The sequence below is a fragment of the Ursus americanus genome, chromosome 12 (assembly GCF_024610735.1).
Source record: "Ursus americanus isolate L20-20 chromosome 12, mUrsAme1.1.p, whole genome shotgun sequence".
Taxonomy (NCBI): Eukaryota; Metazoa; Chordata; class Mammalia; order Carnivora; family Ursidae; genus Ursus; species Ursus americanus.
The window spans coordinates 43,739,042-43,754,229 of NC_142138.1; the positions used below are offsets into that span (position 1 = coordinate 43,739,042).

At 34.0% G+C, this 15,188-nt stretch overlaps 1 protein-coding gene across 6 annotated transcripts in view; it reads left to right on the top strand.

Annotated features, from left to right (window-relative positions):
* Positions 1-14,164, top strand: part of BTBD8 (BTB domain containing 8) — a 93,443-nt gene extending 79,279 nt beyond the window's left edge. For all 6 annotated transcript variants that reach the window (XM_045801796.2, XM_045801794.2, XM_045801795.2 and 3 more), the window contains 7 exons: positions 88-217; positions 2,647-2,708; positions 6,613-7,321; positions 7,573-7,657; positions 8,067-8,206; positions 9,695-12,019; positions 13,297-14,164. In XM_045801796.2, coding sequence (XP_045657752.2) covers positions 88-217; positions 2,647-2,708; positions 6,613-7,321; positions 7,573-7,657; positions 8,067-8,206; positions 9,695-12,019; positions 13,297-13,766 — 3,921 coding nt within the window. In that variant the 3' untranslated portion in view covers positions 13,767-14,164. The remainder of the gene's footprint in view (positions 1-87; positions 218-2,646; positions 2,709-6,612; positions 7,322-7,572; positions 7,658-8,066; positions 8,207-9,694; positions 12,020-13,296) is intronic.
* The last annotated feature ends 1,024 nt before the right edge of the window (positions 14,165-15,188 follow it).

Sequence of the window (15,188 nt, forward strand, 5' to 3'; positions counted from 1 at the left end):
AGGAGTAAGTAGATTCGGAAAGGAATAATGACTGGTTGCTATGACAATGTGGCTCTCACCAGCTGCTGATTTGTTGCTTGAACACAGGGTTTTACGTGCAAGATCCAGGCTCTGCGTGATAAGCTGTGGATCTTCCTGGTTCAGTCTTTCTATGCTGTTCGTCACACAGAAAGCTGGAAGCTGATGAGCACAGATGATCAACAGAAAATCCAAGCAGGTATGTTAGCCTTGAGATTTTTTATTCTTATGATCTCTGTGACAAGAGGTGTTTTGAGGGGATGCTAATAAGTGGTAGGAATAACATTATTTGCTTCTGTTCAATAATAGCTTGCTGATTGAAACTGGTGATAGTATGTTTAGGCAGTTTTAATAAATCATGCTTTGTTGTTCTTGGAAAATGACTCATTTCCTTTATACGTGTATTTATCAGTTTTTAATCCTACTCTATATTAGCAACAGTGTTCCAGCCAAATTTGCTTAAAAGCGTTCTTATAAAGAGATTAGAAGTATCGGAAAATGTAAGCCACATAGAACATATTACCAAACATACTTTCTCTTCCTTTTTACATATATTTTGCCATAAAGCTTTTCCATCTTTGGTATAATATATCATTTCTTGTGGTTTTGTTTAAACTAGATGGCTTTATTTCACAACTGATTGGTTCAGTGATACGGTGTGTGCTATTGCGGAGTGCCCCTCGGGAGCCGCACGGTGGTCTCTGACATTTAATAGGTACCATTTGAAACGATAGCATTAAACAAAAGATGTCTATTGCTCAGAATGTACGTTTGTTTCAAAAATATTAAGATAAAAATTTTGAGGGTGTGGAACTAAAAATGGCTTCATGACTATTTTTGGGTTAAAGCAGGTACCTTAGAAAAAATATTTGCAGATTGAGCAAGTATACTTTTAAAAACATTTTTAGAGACTGTATTTTAGGAAGTGAACATTTTTGTACTATAAAACACAAAACCAAATGTGATATATTCTTGATAGTACATAGATATGTTAAATTCTTTAATGGAATAGGCAGAATATGATTTGCTCTGTCTTGCATTATAAGCATAACATGAAAGCGTAGCTAGATGTGAACTGAAGAGCACTTTTCAAAGAAATTCCAACAAAATAGTAAAAGAACAAAATCATGAAACAATGAAAATCTCAAGGTCTTCGGGAATTTGGGGTTTTTTTCCTTGTGACTATTTCTGTACTGATTTTTAGATGGCAGTTAATTTTTACTACAAAATCTATTCAGTGTGAAGAAATAAGATCGGCATTGCATGAGTAGGTGTCATTCAACTCTCTTCTGATTGGTAGTAAACTTTGTTTTTCTTCATTTTACAGGATTTCATAGTTAATTGTGCCTTAAACGGTATTCTTTATCTTAATTCTATAAAGTGCTAATTAAAAATACATACAAATACATATATATATGCACATATGTAAAACAAAATGTTATTGATAATTATACTAATTGTCAAAAAGAACTTTTCAATCCTATCAGTCTAACAATATTTTTTTAATCTTTAGTATGTTGATTTATAATGAGTCCTGACTTATGGATAGTTACTGCATTGGGAAACCCCAGATAAAAGACTGATTGTAGATTGTCTTTGTTATAGCATTTCTTTAATTCTAATTGAGTTACTGACCTTTGGGAGAAATCTTACATTAACTTCTTTTTGTGTAGAATTGTGCAAAGTCATTTGCTTACTATAAATCAGTCCCTATAATGCCATTTCTAGGATCCTGCTTTGTCTTATAGCACAGATCCTATAGAACACAAGTAGTAGAAGATGCAATGGGAGTGTTACATATAATTTAATACATTTTTCATCAGCTGTTTTAATAAATATCAAATAATTTTTGGAGTTTATATTTCTTCAAACTATGTTTTAAATAGTTTGAAATTTAACCTTCAAAAGAAAGAAATACATTAGCTGAACTATATTTATAGCTCTTGTCCCATTATTCCTATGTATTTTCCTGACGTCATTCAAATTCTTACTTGAAGAGCATAAAAACATGAGTTCTCCAATAATTCCCACATAAACTTAATCTAGAAAGTGAATTCTTATGTAATTCTAAAAAGAATGTGAGTTTGAGGATTGTTTCTTATTTTCAACAGAACCTTATTTTTTTCTCTTTTCTTTCCTTCTTCCTCATGATATCTCTGCAAAACCAGGAAATATTTGTAGTGAATTTCAACAGAGTATTTTTACATTTTTTAGATAGACACTTTCTCAAATTTAATGGTTTATAAAATATTATGTTTGCCACAACCCATAATTTTTTGAAATTTGGAAAGCTAAATGAAACCAGTTATCTCTAAAATTTCACAGCTTGAGAAAATTTCTGGGTTTTTTGTAAATGTATGAATCTTCTCATGAGATTTTTATGTTTCTTATTTATTAATTTTAATAATGTAAAATCCATAGAGACCAGAAAATAGGAATGAAAACGGGGTTCTTTAAAAAAAAGTTCTAAAATATAATATGGAATTATTTGTGTGTACTAGATTGCTTTTAGCCTTTTTTAAGTTACTTCCATTAAAACATAACCTTTTTCTGCTAGCATACTGTTTTCCCTCTACTTTTATGGTAATGATAGTGTTTCCTATAAAAATAAATTGTTTCTTTCTACAGCTGCATTTGACAAAGGTGATGATCGAAGACTTGGCAAAAAGCCTGTATTCAGTAGTTCTCAGGTAAAAACTTTTAAAATTTGGAGGTCCAAATGAAAAAAATGCTTAATAATTTAAATTTTATTATTTTGCATTTCAGTGATTATTTAAATGTATTCTTTGATTAAGTAAAGCTGTTTCTTAATGAAAATAATATTGAGTCTTTAATCAAGCAAATATTCTATAAATTTTTAAATAATGTGAATTTTTAATATACAGCTGGCATAGGAAGTGAAATATTCTGCCTTTTTTATTTCCTTGAAAACCTTTTTGGCAACTAATATATTGGAGCTATTCCAACATGATCTGTTGAAGTTGTCTAAAATTCTAGACCTAATTCAATGTCTTATTTTCTAATTAACCTACTTCTTAAAGAAGATTTTAGTTGTCCCAGTTTTCTCTATACTAAGATGTTTGATTCATGTAATACATTTTTGGTGTGAAAGAGGCAATCAGTACCAAGAGTATAGTTAGTTGTGTTTTACTTTAAAAGTTACTTGCTGTATTTATATGAGGTATCTAAAGTAATCAAACTCTTAGAAAAACAGGAAGGAGAATAGCAGTTGCCAGGGCCAGAGGTATAAGGAAAAGGGCAATTTTTCAGTGGGTATCAAATTTCAGTTTTACAAGATGAGAAAGTTCTAGAGATTTGTTGCACAAGGTCTGTATAGTTAACATTACTGTACTTCCCACTTAAAAATGGTTAAGATGGTAAATTTTGTCTTTTTTTTTTAGCCCTTCCCACATACAGATGACTTGGTGTATTTGTTATAATGTGAAACATTTTTCTTCCCCTAAACTTGGAACACTGCTAGACTCCCCATTGACCATTCCTAGGTATAGTGTAGAGTTCCACAGAACGTACTCTAGAAAGTGGTACCTTAGGACATTTTTCTCTATGTACTAGTTTCCTGTTACCCCAATGGTTTTTTTTTTAGCTCCCCCCCCCCCCATTATCCTATCTGCCTTTCTCTTTGCTGTTCTACTCTCTGTTATCAACCAGGCTTTTCCTCTTCCCTTACCTTACAGCAAAAGAGATCAAAGTCTCATTGTTCTTCCTTACCTTCCTGATATTCAGGTTGCTGGAGGGTTTATACTGTTAACCACAGTGGGAAGAAAATAGGCTCATATTGTTTCCCTCAGAAGGGCAGTTTAGTAAAATGGGTGCTGGACATGGAATAATAAGAATTAAAATCTTGACTTCACTTTTTTTTTTTTTATCCTTACCTAGATTTTTATTGGTTCTGTGAGCGAGTGAAATGGAAAATGTGTGGCCTCCATGAGGGCAGGAGGCTGAGCACAGGGTACAGGTTTCCTGGAGTCTTTTAGCTTCATTCTTTATCTACCTCAGGTGTTTTTGCCTGCTCCTAGGTGAGGGCAGGAAAGTGTGTGTGTGTGTGTGTGTGTGTGTGTGTGTGTGTGTGTGTGTGTGTGAGGGAAGGATGGGTGGAGGAGCAAGGCTCTCCAGCCAAGCGCAAGAAAAGCAACACTGCCGCCTGGCACAGTTGCTGGGACAGTGCAGCCTTGACTTCACATCCTTATCTCTGCCATGTGTGAGCTTGCTTGTCTGTAAAATGGACTAATAAAACCTAGCAGAATTATTGTGAAAATTAAGTGAAATAATTTATGTGCAATTATTTAGTATGTAGTAAGTGCTCGATAAGTGTAGAATGAATAAATGTGTTTTACAAGAAGAGATGAGATCTTCTGAACGTGGGAGAAAGTTAATGAGATGAGACAGAGAGAAAGGTTTAAGAAGAGTGCTGGTACCGCATTACTTAAGGTAATGATGTCTAGGACTTGTTTCCAAAATGAAATGGTAGTTATATATGAAACAAAATTGGCCGAGAGCTGATCACTGTTAAAGCTGGATAATAGGTACATGGGGGTTCATTATACTCTTCTATCTTTAGATTATGTGTAAATTTTACTACAATAAAAAGTTAAACAAAAGGAATAGTACTGAAACCAAAGGGTGTCTAAGGGGAATTCTCTACAGGGTTGACCTCTTTTTCTCATTTTTCTCAATAGCATGTGGTCTCTTTTTTGTCAGTAGCATGCATCTTCCCACCTGGCCATTTGTATATAAGAAATATATGTAAACTTTGCAGATGTAAGTTAGAAAATGCCTAGATATGTGTATACATTGAATCCTCATCATGCTATATTATGTTAATATAAAGTTTCTAAAGGAATATGGTTACCTATGGTACCCCACATACTACATAGATCTCACCCATAGCATGATGCTTTAAAATAGATAAGATTCAAGGATATGAAGTTAAATAGGATCAGTTTTAAGGGTGAGAAGTAGTCTAAAATCAAAAGTCTATCTGATTTTAGGTATTAAAAATAGAGAAAGGTTATTTTTTGAGCTACGATTTGATCAAGAAAACAAAAAATGAGGACAAAACCTATTTGAACTTTATAAATATTACATAGAATCCTGGAGCACTGCATGAGTAGGACCAGTCTCCACCCTCTAGAAATACATACTCTGAAGCCCAGAGATGTTAATGACTTCTTAAATATCCTAAGTCAATTAGAGATAAAGCTATGACAAGAACCCAGTGATTCTTTTATTAGGACTACACCTAGGTTTTCCCTAAACTTATTTATTACTGTGTGTGTGTGTGTGTGTGTGTGTGTGTGTGTGTGTATGTGTATTCACACCCCCATGTATGTTTTCTTTATCTTAGACAAATTTTTAATATAAATGGAAGGTTTCTATATTCAGAAATATTAGCCCTTGAACTGTGTATCAATACATGCTCAGGTTTGACAACATGCGTCACATTTTTTTGAGTACCCAGTATGTTGTGGGCGCAGTGCCATGGGATACAAAGATGAAGACAGCACAGGCTCTTCCTCAGGCCTCTGCAGTTTCATACAGCTTTGCGAAGGGAGGGCGTATTTCATAAAGAGTGGCAATATAGTCTTAAAATTTTATTCTGCACTTCCTACCACTTTTTAAAGTGGTGTTGTTCCCTTCCATAGCAAGGTTAGTTCTAACCAAAATGATACAGGAGCATTGTCTTCAGTGTTTTAAGTGTCCTTCTCTTTTCCTCTTGTTACCTACTTCACCTGTTTTTAGGACACCTTTTCCTCCACTTTCTCCATATAGCCAGTGTGTATTACTATTTTGTTTCTTCCAAAAGCCAAACTTTTCAGATGTACTGTTTAGTTTCCCAGGGGCTTGCAGCCCCCAGTCCCCACCCCCAAGGATTAAATCTTTAAGTGATAAAATTTCTGGCATTTGGAATAGGATTGAAGAGACAGTTTTTGGTGAAAATCTTTATAATGTCCCTCAAAATTTCTGGCATTTGGAATAGGATTGAAGAGACAGTTTTTGGTGAAAATCTTTATAATGTTCCTCAAATTATACCGTATAGATGACTGCCTGCTTAAAGCAGTAAATCATGAGCTCAAGTCCTACTTCCATCCTTAAAGCATGTGACCTTGGTAAATCACATACCAGCTTTAATCCCCAGTTTCCTGTTTACGAAATAGAGGTAGCAACAGGAGCTCTCTCATAGGAGTGTTGTATTAAGTGAGATGACGTATGAAAAGGGTTTTATAGCACAGAACCTGGGAGTGGGCCCTCAAAAAACATTGGATATTGTTATCATTGACCCAAGGCATCCTGACACCTTTAGGTGCCAATCTCTACCATAACTTCACAAAGCTAAATAGCGTGCCTTTTTAAAATAGCATTGCCTTTTAATTTTTTATGCTGTATTTCAGATTCAATTAAGGTAATGTGACCAAAGATACATTCAAATGATCAAAGATGGTTCAAATTTTGAGTGGCCATATATCATAATGTGATCTTTACTTTCTCCTCTTTGAAAAGCTGGCTTATTGAAACAATGTACTATAAGTCAAAGACTTCAGTCAAGTTATAAAGAATTTTTTTTCTTCTTTGTAGCAAAGGAGACAAGTTTCTGACTCTGGTGTTATAAAAAACGAATCTTGGAGAGGAAATACCAAGAAGGCTTGTTGGAATTACCCCTCTACGAAGGAGAAGATGAAATCTGATGGGTTAGGAGCATCTGGACGTTCATCAAGTACTAATAGAAGTACTGTAAATAAAACTTTGAAACAGGATGATTTAAAGGAAAAGGGTGGTACAAAAACAGCATCTAAGGTTACGAAAGAACTTAAAACTGGGGGCAAGAATGTTTCTGGAAAGGCCAAAGCTGTAATAAAGCCCCAAACGGAAAACAGTGATAATGCTAAGTCAGCAAACACGTCGCCTAGACAAGCTGTGGAAAGATCAGCAGCAGCGTCAGCAAATGGACAGAAAAATTCATTAAATGAAAAAGGAGTGAGAAATCAGGAAGGGCACATTACAGGTGCCAGACCCAAGGTACTCACTGGCAACTTAAATGTGCAAACCAAAGCAAAGCCTTTGAAGAAAGTGACAGGAAGAGATTCTCCATGCCTCAGCATTGCAGGGCTTTCCAGCAGATCGACCAATTCAAGTATGGAATTACTGATTTCCACTGAATGTCTGGATGAACCAAAAGAAAATGGATCAGTAGGAGAAGAGAGGCCTTCTGGTGATAAACTGTCCTTTTGTGAATCTCCAGGACAGACAGTGAAAAACAGTGTGGAAAGTATCAAAACTACTGTAGGTGGGTTTTAGTACCGTCACTTTTAATAGCTCCTGACAGTTGCTAGGAAAAAATGATTCTGTTTTTGGATGTTTATTTAGTTTCAAATGCCAAAAGGCACTTATTTACATGTGTTCATGCAAACTGAGAGAAAACATACTTCTTCCCACATTAACGTTTATTTTTGAATATAGTGTCTGGCCAGTGAATTTATGCATGACTTTTACATATTCAGTGTTCTGTTTCATGACTGACTTTTTTTTAATTTACAGCAGTAAAATCTCGACCTGTTTCAAAAGTTACCAATGGAACTTCAAATAAAAAAGGCACTCAAGAAGAAACTAATATAAATAACAGGTAAGTCTTCATTCATTATTTTACCTATATATATTTTACCTAGCTTTCTCTGAAAGTTAATTATATGCTAACTTCTAGCTAAATGTTTTAAAAATATCTTTTCTTCTTTGTTAAAAAATGTATTTATTTACACAATATTTTAAAACTTTATTAAAAGAAGAAGTCTATGAAAAATGCTTATTGATACAAAATGATAGATTCTACTTGTGGCACTTGATTATGTATTGCTTTGTCATACTTGACTGGCAGGTTTATAAACTTAAAGACCTATGAACATAAGGTTTTTCTATTTTTAGAAAAAAAGATATTTTTTAATTTCTTTGAGAAAGACTATATTTCATATATAGCCTTTTAAAAGTTCACGTGTTGCTCTCTGAGTGCAGTACTGAATGCAAATCATTTTTCTTAGTGTGCTAAAGAAGGTCACTAGCAAAGGATACAGTGATCCAGTACCACAGGCAATTTTAAAGAAAAAAGGAAATGGCAGTGGATATGCTACAGCTCAACAGAGGGCAAAAAATGCCTCATCAGGTCTTGTTAAGACCCAAGGTAAAGCTGGTATAGTCCTGGGAGTTACTTATGTGTTTAAACTGAGTAAGCAGAACTCTGATTGGGAACTTTAGCAACAAATAAGAATATAACATGGTTTCACTCATTTTACATGTGTGTCATACTATAGAGATGAGACTTTATGCTTTTACTTTTAGATAAGTATTTTTTTAAAAGATTTATTTATTTGAGAGAGTGCGGGCCTACACGCAGGGGGAGGGTCAGAGGAAGAGTCCCAAGCAGGCTGTGGAGGGCAGAGCTGGGGAGGAGGCAGGCGGATGGATCTCAGGACCCTGAGATCATGACCTGAGTCTAAGCCGAAACCAAGAGTGAAACCCAGGCGCCCCTAGATAAGTATTTTGGTATTTCAGGATGTGGGTTTGGTTTTTATTGTCTTTTATGAGAAATAATTTAGGGAGTCACTAATTTACCTGTATTTTTGGTCCTTTTATATATTATGCCCAGATTTCTTGAGTTTCATTGGTAACTATAGGAATTCCATGTGCAAAACCAGCACTAATTAATATTAGAGCCCTTTAAAAAGTAATGGTACAGTCTCGAGAGCTGGGATATAGAGGAAAGAAGAATTTTCCCTCTGTGCTGTGCCTGTTGTTTTGCCATGTTCTAAGAAAGAAAAGCGTACTGATCAGATTGCATAATTTGTTGACATAATAACTGATTTTAAAATTAATTTGCATTATGCATTAAGCATTCATGTGGGTAAGAGCAGTTTGTAAAAACCTAAAAACAATTTTGAGTTAGATAATGAATTAATACTGAAAGTAATTTTTAAAATAAGCCAGAGAAAAATTATTCGTGTTCTAGTAATAACTAAAAACTAAACATTTAAAAAGATTTGGCAATTCTGTTTGATAGTTTTAATTATCATCTCTAGGACTTAGCCAGTGTAAACAAATAGATTCTCAAAATTAATCCTTGCTCTCCAATTACCAGTTTTAGTTTCCACTGCACATCTAAGTTATTAACCCAAATGATCTACAATAATAATGATCTTGTCATGAGAAGTAAATTAGTTTTGTTCATGTTTGACAGAAAAAACTGCAGTAATTTCAACATTTCTGTTTTATATTTAGCTTGATTCTCCTTTCAGCTATGAGGAACAGTCTTTTTTTTCCCCAAAAGTTTCAAAGGGAAGACCCTTCCTGCTCTTTTGATATAAGAAAATAAGATTTTTCCAGCCTCATATATTTAAGCAAATCCAATTCTGGCATAAGGATCAAAACTCTTGAGGAAGAAAGATCCTATTTAAATAATTTTACTAAGATGCTGGAATAGTCCCCCTATATTTATAATAAAAAGTTTTTTTTTATTTTATCATGTTACTAACGCCTAATCTTTTATTGTCCATTGTCATAGATATGTCATTTCATTGTTTATTTTGTTTCTTCTAAAATAATTTAAAAACAAATATTGCATTTCATTCACAAATTGGAAAGTACATTATATTTTTAAATTTTCTTTTCTTAGGATCCCAAGGAGAGTCACCAAGTTCAGTAAAATCTTCAGTCTCTTCAAGGCAGTCTGATGAAAATGTGACAAAATTGGACCACAGTACAACTACAGATAAACAAACACCTAAGAAAAAAATTGTCAAGCAAGGACACACACCTTTGCCTAAGGTTAATGCAAAAATAGTGGCAATGCCTAAAAACTTAAATCAGTCTAAGAAAAGTGAACCTTTGAGTAATAAAGATTCAAAACAAAAAACGCTTCCAGGACAGGTTATATCGAAAACTCAGGCTTCTTCTCAAAGACCTTTAAAAAGTGAAACATGTGTTGTCCAAAAAAGTATGCTTCATCATGTACATAATAATAACAAGGATGATATTTCTGAACAGAAGCGTCCTGAACCTCTAATTAATCTCACATCAGAAATCAGTGGTAGAGAAGCATTCCAGTGGTCATGCAAACCTGACCCCCAAAAGCCATTAAACAATCAAGGGAAAGAAAAATTAGTATTAGAATGCCAAAGTATTTCAAATCTGGATAAAGCAATAAAACAGGAACCGGAATCAAAACGGATTTGTTCAGATAAAAGCGAAACAAAATTTTCCAGCAAAGAATCAGATCATCACAGCACAGCTAAAATACACTGTCTTTCTGATGGGAGTGATAATGCAGATCCAAAATGTTATAGCACCACTGTCCTAAAATCCATGATTTCAAATCCCAGTGAAAACTCCTTGAACTCTAATCCTGTTTGTGATGTAGACTCAGCAAATGCAGAGCAAATCCATTCAGTATCAGATAAGGAAAAGCAAGGAGGGAAACAAGATATAAATAAAAAATTAAACATTAAATGTGTCAAAGATGTTTTACCATGTGTTCCTGAAAGGACAAATGGTACCTTAAATTCTGTCCAAGATGACAGAAAATCTAAAATTCATGTAGAAGAACAGAAAATTCATAGTCACTTGTCTGATGACTCTATGAGTGAAATCAAGCATGCTACAGCAGACTCAGATACTTCCTCCAAGTGTGTTTTGGAACAAATATCAGGAAAAAATTCTCCTAAAGATATGGAAACAACAGAAACTCCAGAGAACCATGAAACTCCAGAAGTTCCATTTATGAGCCACTGGAATTTGAGTACCAGTGGTCTGCATCAGAGAGAGAGTCCTGAATCGGATACTGGCAGTGCTACCACATCCTCTGATGACATAAAGCCCAGATCTGAAGACTATGATGCTGGAGGGTCTCAGGATGATGATGGGTCAAATGACAGAGGTATTTCTAAATGTGGCACTATGCTATGCCATGATTTTCTTGGAAGAAGTAGCAGTGATACCAGTACTCCTGAAGAATTAAAAATATATGATAGTAACTTAAGAATTGAAGTGAAAATGAAAAAGCAAAGTAGTAATGATCTTTTCCAAGTTAACTCAACAAGTGATGATGAGATTCCTAGGAAACGACCAGAAATTTGGCCTCGATCTACAGTAGTCCACCCTAGAGAAAAAGAAAATATTCTACGAGGCAGTGTCCAGTTTGCTCAAGAAGTAGATCAAGTTTCTTCCTCAGCAGATGAAACAGAAGATGAAAGATCTGAAGCTGAAAATGTTGGAGAAAATTTCTGTACATCTAACTCAGCTCCTCAGCAGTTTCAGGGAATAATTAATTTGGCTTTTGAAGATGCAGCAGAAAATGAAAGTCACCAGTTTACTGCAACTAAAAATTTTAAAAGATCAGTCTTACTTTCAGTAGATGAATGTGAAGAACTAGGATCTGATGAAGGGGAAGCCCATACTCCTTTTCAGCCTTCCGTAGATTCTCTTTCACCTTCTGATGTTTTTGATGGCATTTCTCATGAACATCATGGAAGGACCTGCTATTCCAGGTACACACAAGGAAGTGAAGGTAGTAATTTAGAATGTAAACAAAATAAAGGCAATAGTGTATATAAAAACGAAAGCTCTCTCTTGGGTCCCAGTAGCACTGACTCCTCAAGAAAAGATAAACATTTGAGTGCTTCAGCCACAGGAAAAAAGTTCACAGTAGATGTCCTGTCCAAAGGAGGCAGACAGCTTCTTCCAGAAGATAAAAAAGTAAACAGTGGAAGAAATGTGGATAATGACTTTCAGCAACACAGCAAACTCTCAGATAATGATATGAAATCTCAAGAAAGACCATGTCATTTGGAGCTTCATCAAAGAGAACCCAATTCTGACATACCAAAGAATAGCTCTACGAAATTTCTGGACTCCTGTCGGAGTCAACTTCTGCCTCAGGAAGGTCAAGTGAAAGAGAACCATTCTACAGCTACCAAAAAAGCTAATACTGCTTTATCTGCAGGTAATGTACAGAAATAGAAACGCTAAATCCGTAAGAAAATGAGTTTATAGAATTTTAAAGTTGTAGATAGCCCCGAATGTTATATTTTAGTTAGAATAATTACTTAAGCAACAGATACAAATTTCAAATGAAAACTTAAATTTCTTAATAATATGAAAACTAGCTAGTTAATCTTTATTGTTCACTTAAAGTCCTAGTGCAGAGTTAAGATCTAGTAAAATTTTGGTTATTATTAGAGCTAATCTATTAAGAGATTTTACATGAAAGAATAAAGAGAAAAACTTAGTTTGCTATTATTTAGTTATTTATGTCTGATTTAACATAGAATTCTTGACTATTAGAAATTTTATTATACATTGGATATGATTTATGGACTATGCTAGTATATATCTAAGAGGGCTGTGCAATAACTATAGTAATACAACTAAAAGCACTGAACTATTTTAACTAGATTAATTATTACAATTTATATGCATTTTACAGAGATTAAGACTTTGAGGATCACTATAATTCTAAAGTTTTCATAAAAAAATAAATTTCCTAAAAGAGATTATATTTAGAAGCAGTGATAATATATGAAAAAAGCCCAGGCTTATTTCATATGTATAGATGATTTCCTGTCTAATTGTTTTGTGTGTTTGTCTTCCTTATTATAGTAATTTGAACTAATGACCCACATTTAAAATATGCAATAGTGGCTGACTGCATAGCTATTGTATATCAGAACTAAGAAAGACACTGATCAATAGCCCTTGATCAGCAAAATCACAACAACAGGGAGCTCTTTAAAGTTGTACTTTTTGTTTGTCCTTGCTTGCATCCTCTTTTGCATGTGCAATATACAAATAAGGCTTTAGATAAAATGTATTTATTAAACCCTTTTGGAACTGACTTCACTTAAAAGTCACCATCAAATAACCATGTCTTTTTTTCTCTTTAAGTTCATATTGTAGTGAATTAGATACATGTGCACATTCTATGTTTATGTTTAAATAATTTTTGTTGTTTTCTGTATCACAAGTTTTCAGATTCAAGTATGGAGAATTATTGTTAGTTGCCTATGTTGATTTTGCTGCTAAACATCCTTCGGTTGTTGGTTTTTTTAATATAGAAAAAGAAATGCCTCAATAATCTTGTCAATTTTGTATAAGTGTTATTTTTTCCATTCTGTTTTTTTGGACTATAACTATTATATTGTTTTAATATTATTCTACAAAACTCTGAGGGGTACCAACATGTGCAATTTTTACATTGTGTAGTATTATGAATTATTTCAGGAGACATAGATGATTGTGACACACTGGCACAAACCTACATGTATGACCATCGGCCTTCAAAAGCCCTCTCTCCAATATATGAGATGGATGTAATAGAAGCATTTGAGCAGAAAATGGAATCAGAAACACATGTTACAGACATGGATTTTGAAGATGATCAGCACTTTGCAGAACAAGATTGGACACTATTAAAGCAACTGCTCTCTGAACAGGATTCAAACTTAAATATTACGAATTCTGTTCCTGAAGACTTAAATTTAGCACAGTATCTAATCACTCAGACACTACTTTTAGCACGAGACAGCTCAAAACCTCAGGGTAAAGCACATGTTGACACTTTGAACAGATGGAGTGAACTAACCTCTCCCCTTGATGATTCCTCAGCAAGCATCACCATGGCTAGTTTTTCCTCCGAAGATTGTTCTCCCCAAGGGGAATGGACAATTCTGGAACTGGAAACTCAGCATTAAGAGTATTAACACTTTGGAAAATTTTGAACTATGCCACCACTTTATTTTTTGATGCTTACATTGTATCCAAATAATAATTGCATTAGCCAGAGATAGACTGTCCTTAATATTGAGGGAGTCTTTCCAATTTATCGAGGTAAACATAATTTGTTTATTAATATATCATATGTAGAAAAAAGGTGTTTTCTAAAATTTTTGAGCATGTTTTATTAATTATTAGAGAAATTAGTAGACTTATAAAGAAGCCCTTCAGTTTTCCTTCCCTAACTGATTATTTGTTCACTTGTTTATAATTCAAGAATTTAAAATGTGAATGCACAAGTAGGTCAGTCCCTTTACTTTTTGCTCTGCATATGGTAACAGTAATTTAACAATAAAAACTTATTGTGCTTGTGTCATTTTATGTAGAGTTAATCAGTGAGTAACATTCAAACTCAGGTGGTTGTGATTGAGTCTGATAGCTGAATATTAGAAAAAACCTTCACTTTCCCAACAGGGCAGGTCCAGGAAATTGTGAAGTAAATGCACTTCAAATTTCAGTCACATTGATACTGAAACAGAGAAATGGAATCTCTTGTAACTCTCTTTTTTGGGGTATATCCAGAGAGAGATATCTGCCCTTATTCAAAAGAAGTGAGAGAACTGTCCATTTGTTTCACCTATATATACTTTATAGTTAATCGCTCTTCATTTTCCATTCCATATTAGAGATATTTTGGAACTGTTCCAGCAATAAGCCTGCGCTAAATATCAATTTTAAAATGGGTACATGAGGCATTGAGTTACTAAGTTAAATTGTGTGTGTTTGCTTTCTCCATGTGTCTATATACTCTAGTTCCTTATTTCCTTGATCACCTTGTCTTTCAGTCTGTAATTTTGGTAACAAGGCAAGATAAAAATATTTTCTACAAAATGGTACTGGAGAGTGAACACTTGGATACCTACTTGTTATAAGTGGACACTGCTCTTAGGACGATGCAATTTAGTAGAATTAGCCTCTCTCAAAGCTATGTAACTAACACATAATTTCTCTAAAATATGTCAAAAGTAAGGAAACCTTTTGGCTTAGAATTCCTTTTCTAAGATAACAGTTTTCAACAAATTAACAATACAGCGAATCTGTATATTGAATATCCACAATCATATTAATGCACAATCATTTGTTATTCTTGTATAATAGCAAAATTATATTAACATTAGCCACTAACCTGTTATACCATAAATTTGCTATGCCTTTTTAAACTAGAAGCTCTGTAGGAGGCACTCATTCAGTCAGTCAAGAAACAGGCATTGGTTCTGCGCACTGAGTTAACAAAGATAAGTAAGGTTTGATTCCTGTTTCCCACTCAAGAGTGTTCAGTTTCTAGTGAGGGGGAAAACCATGTAAAAGAAAGGTTAAAATATAGCATTGTAAGAACATTG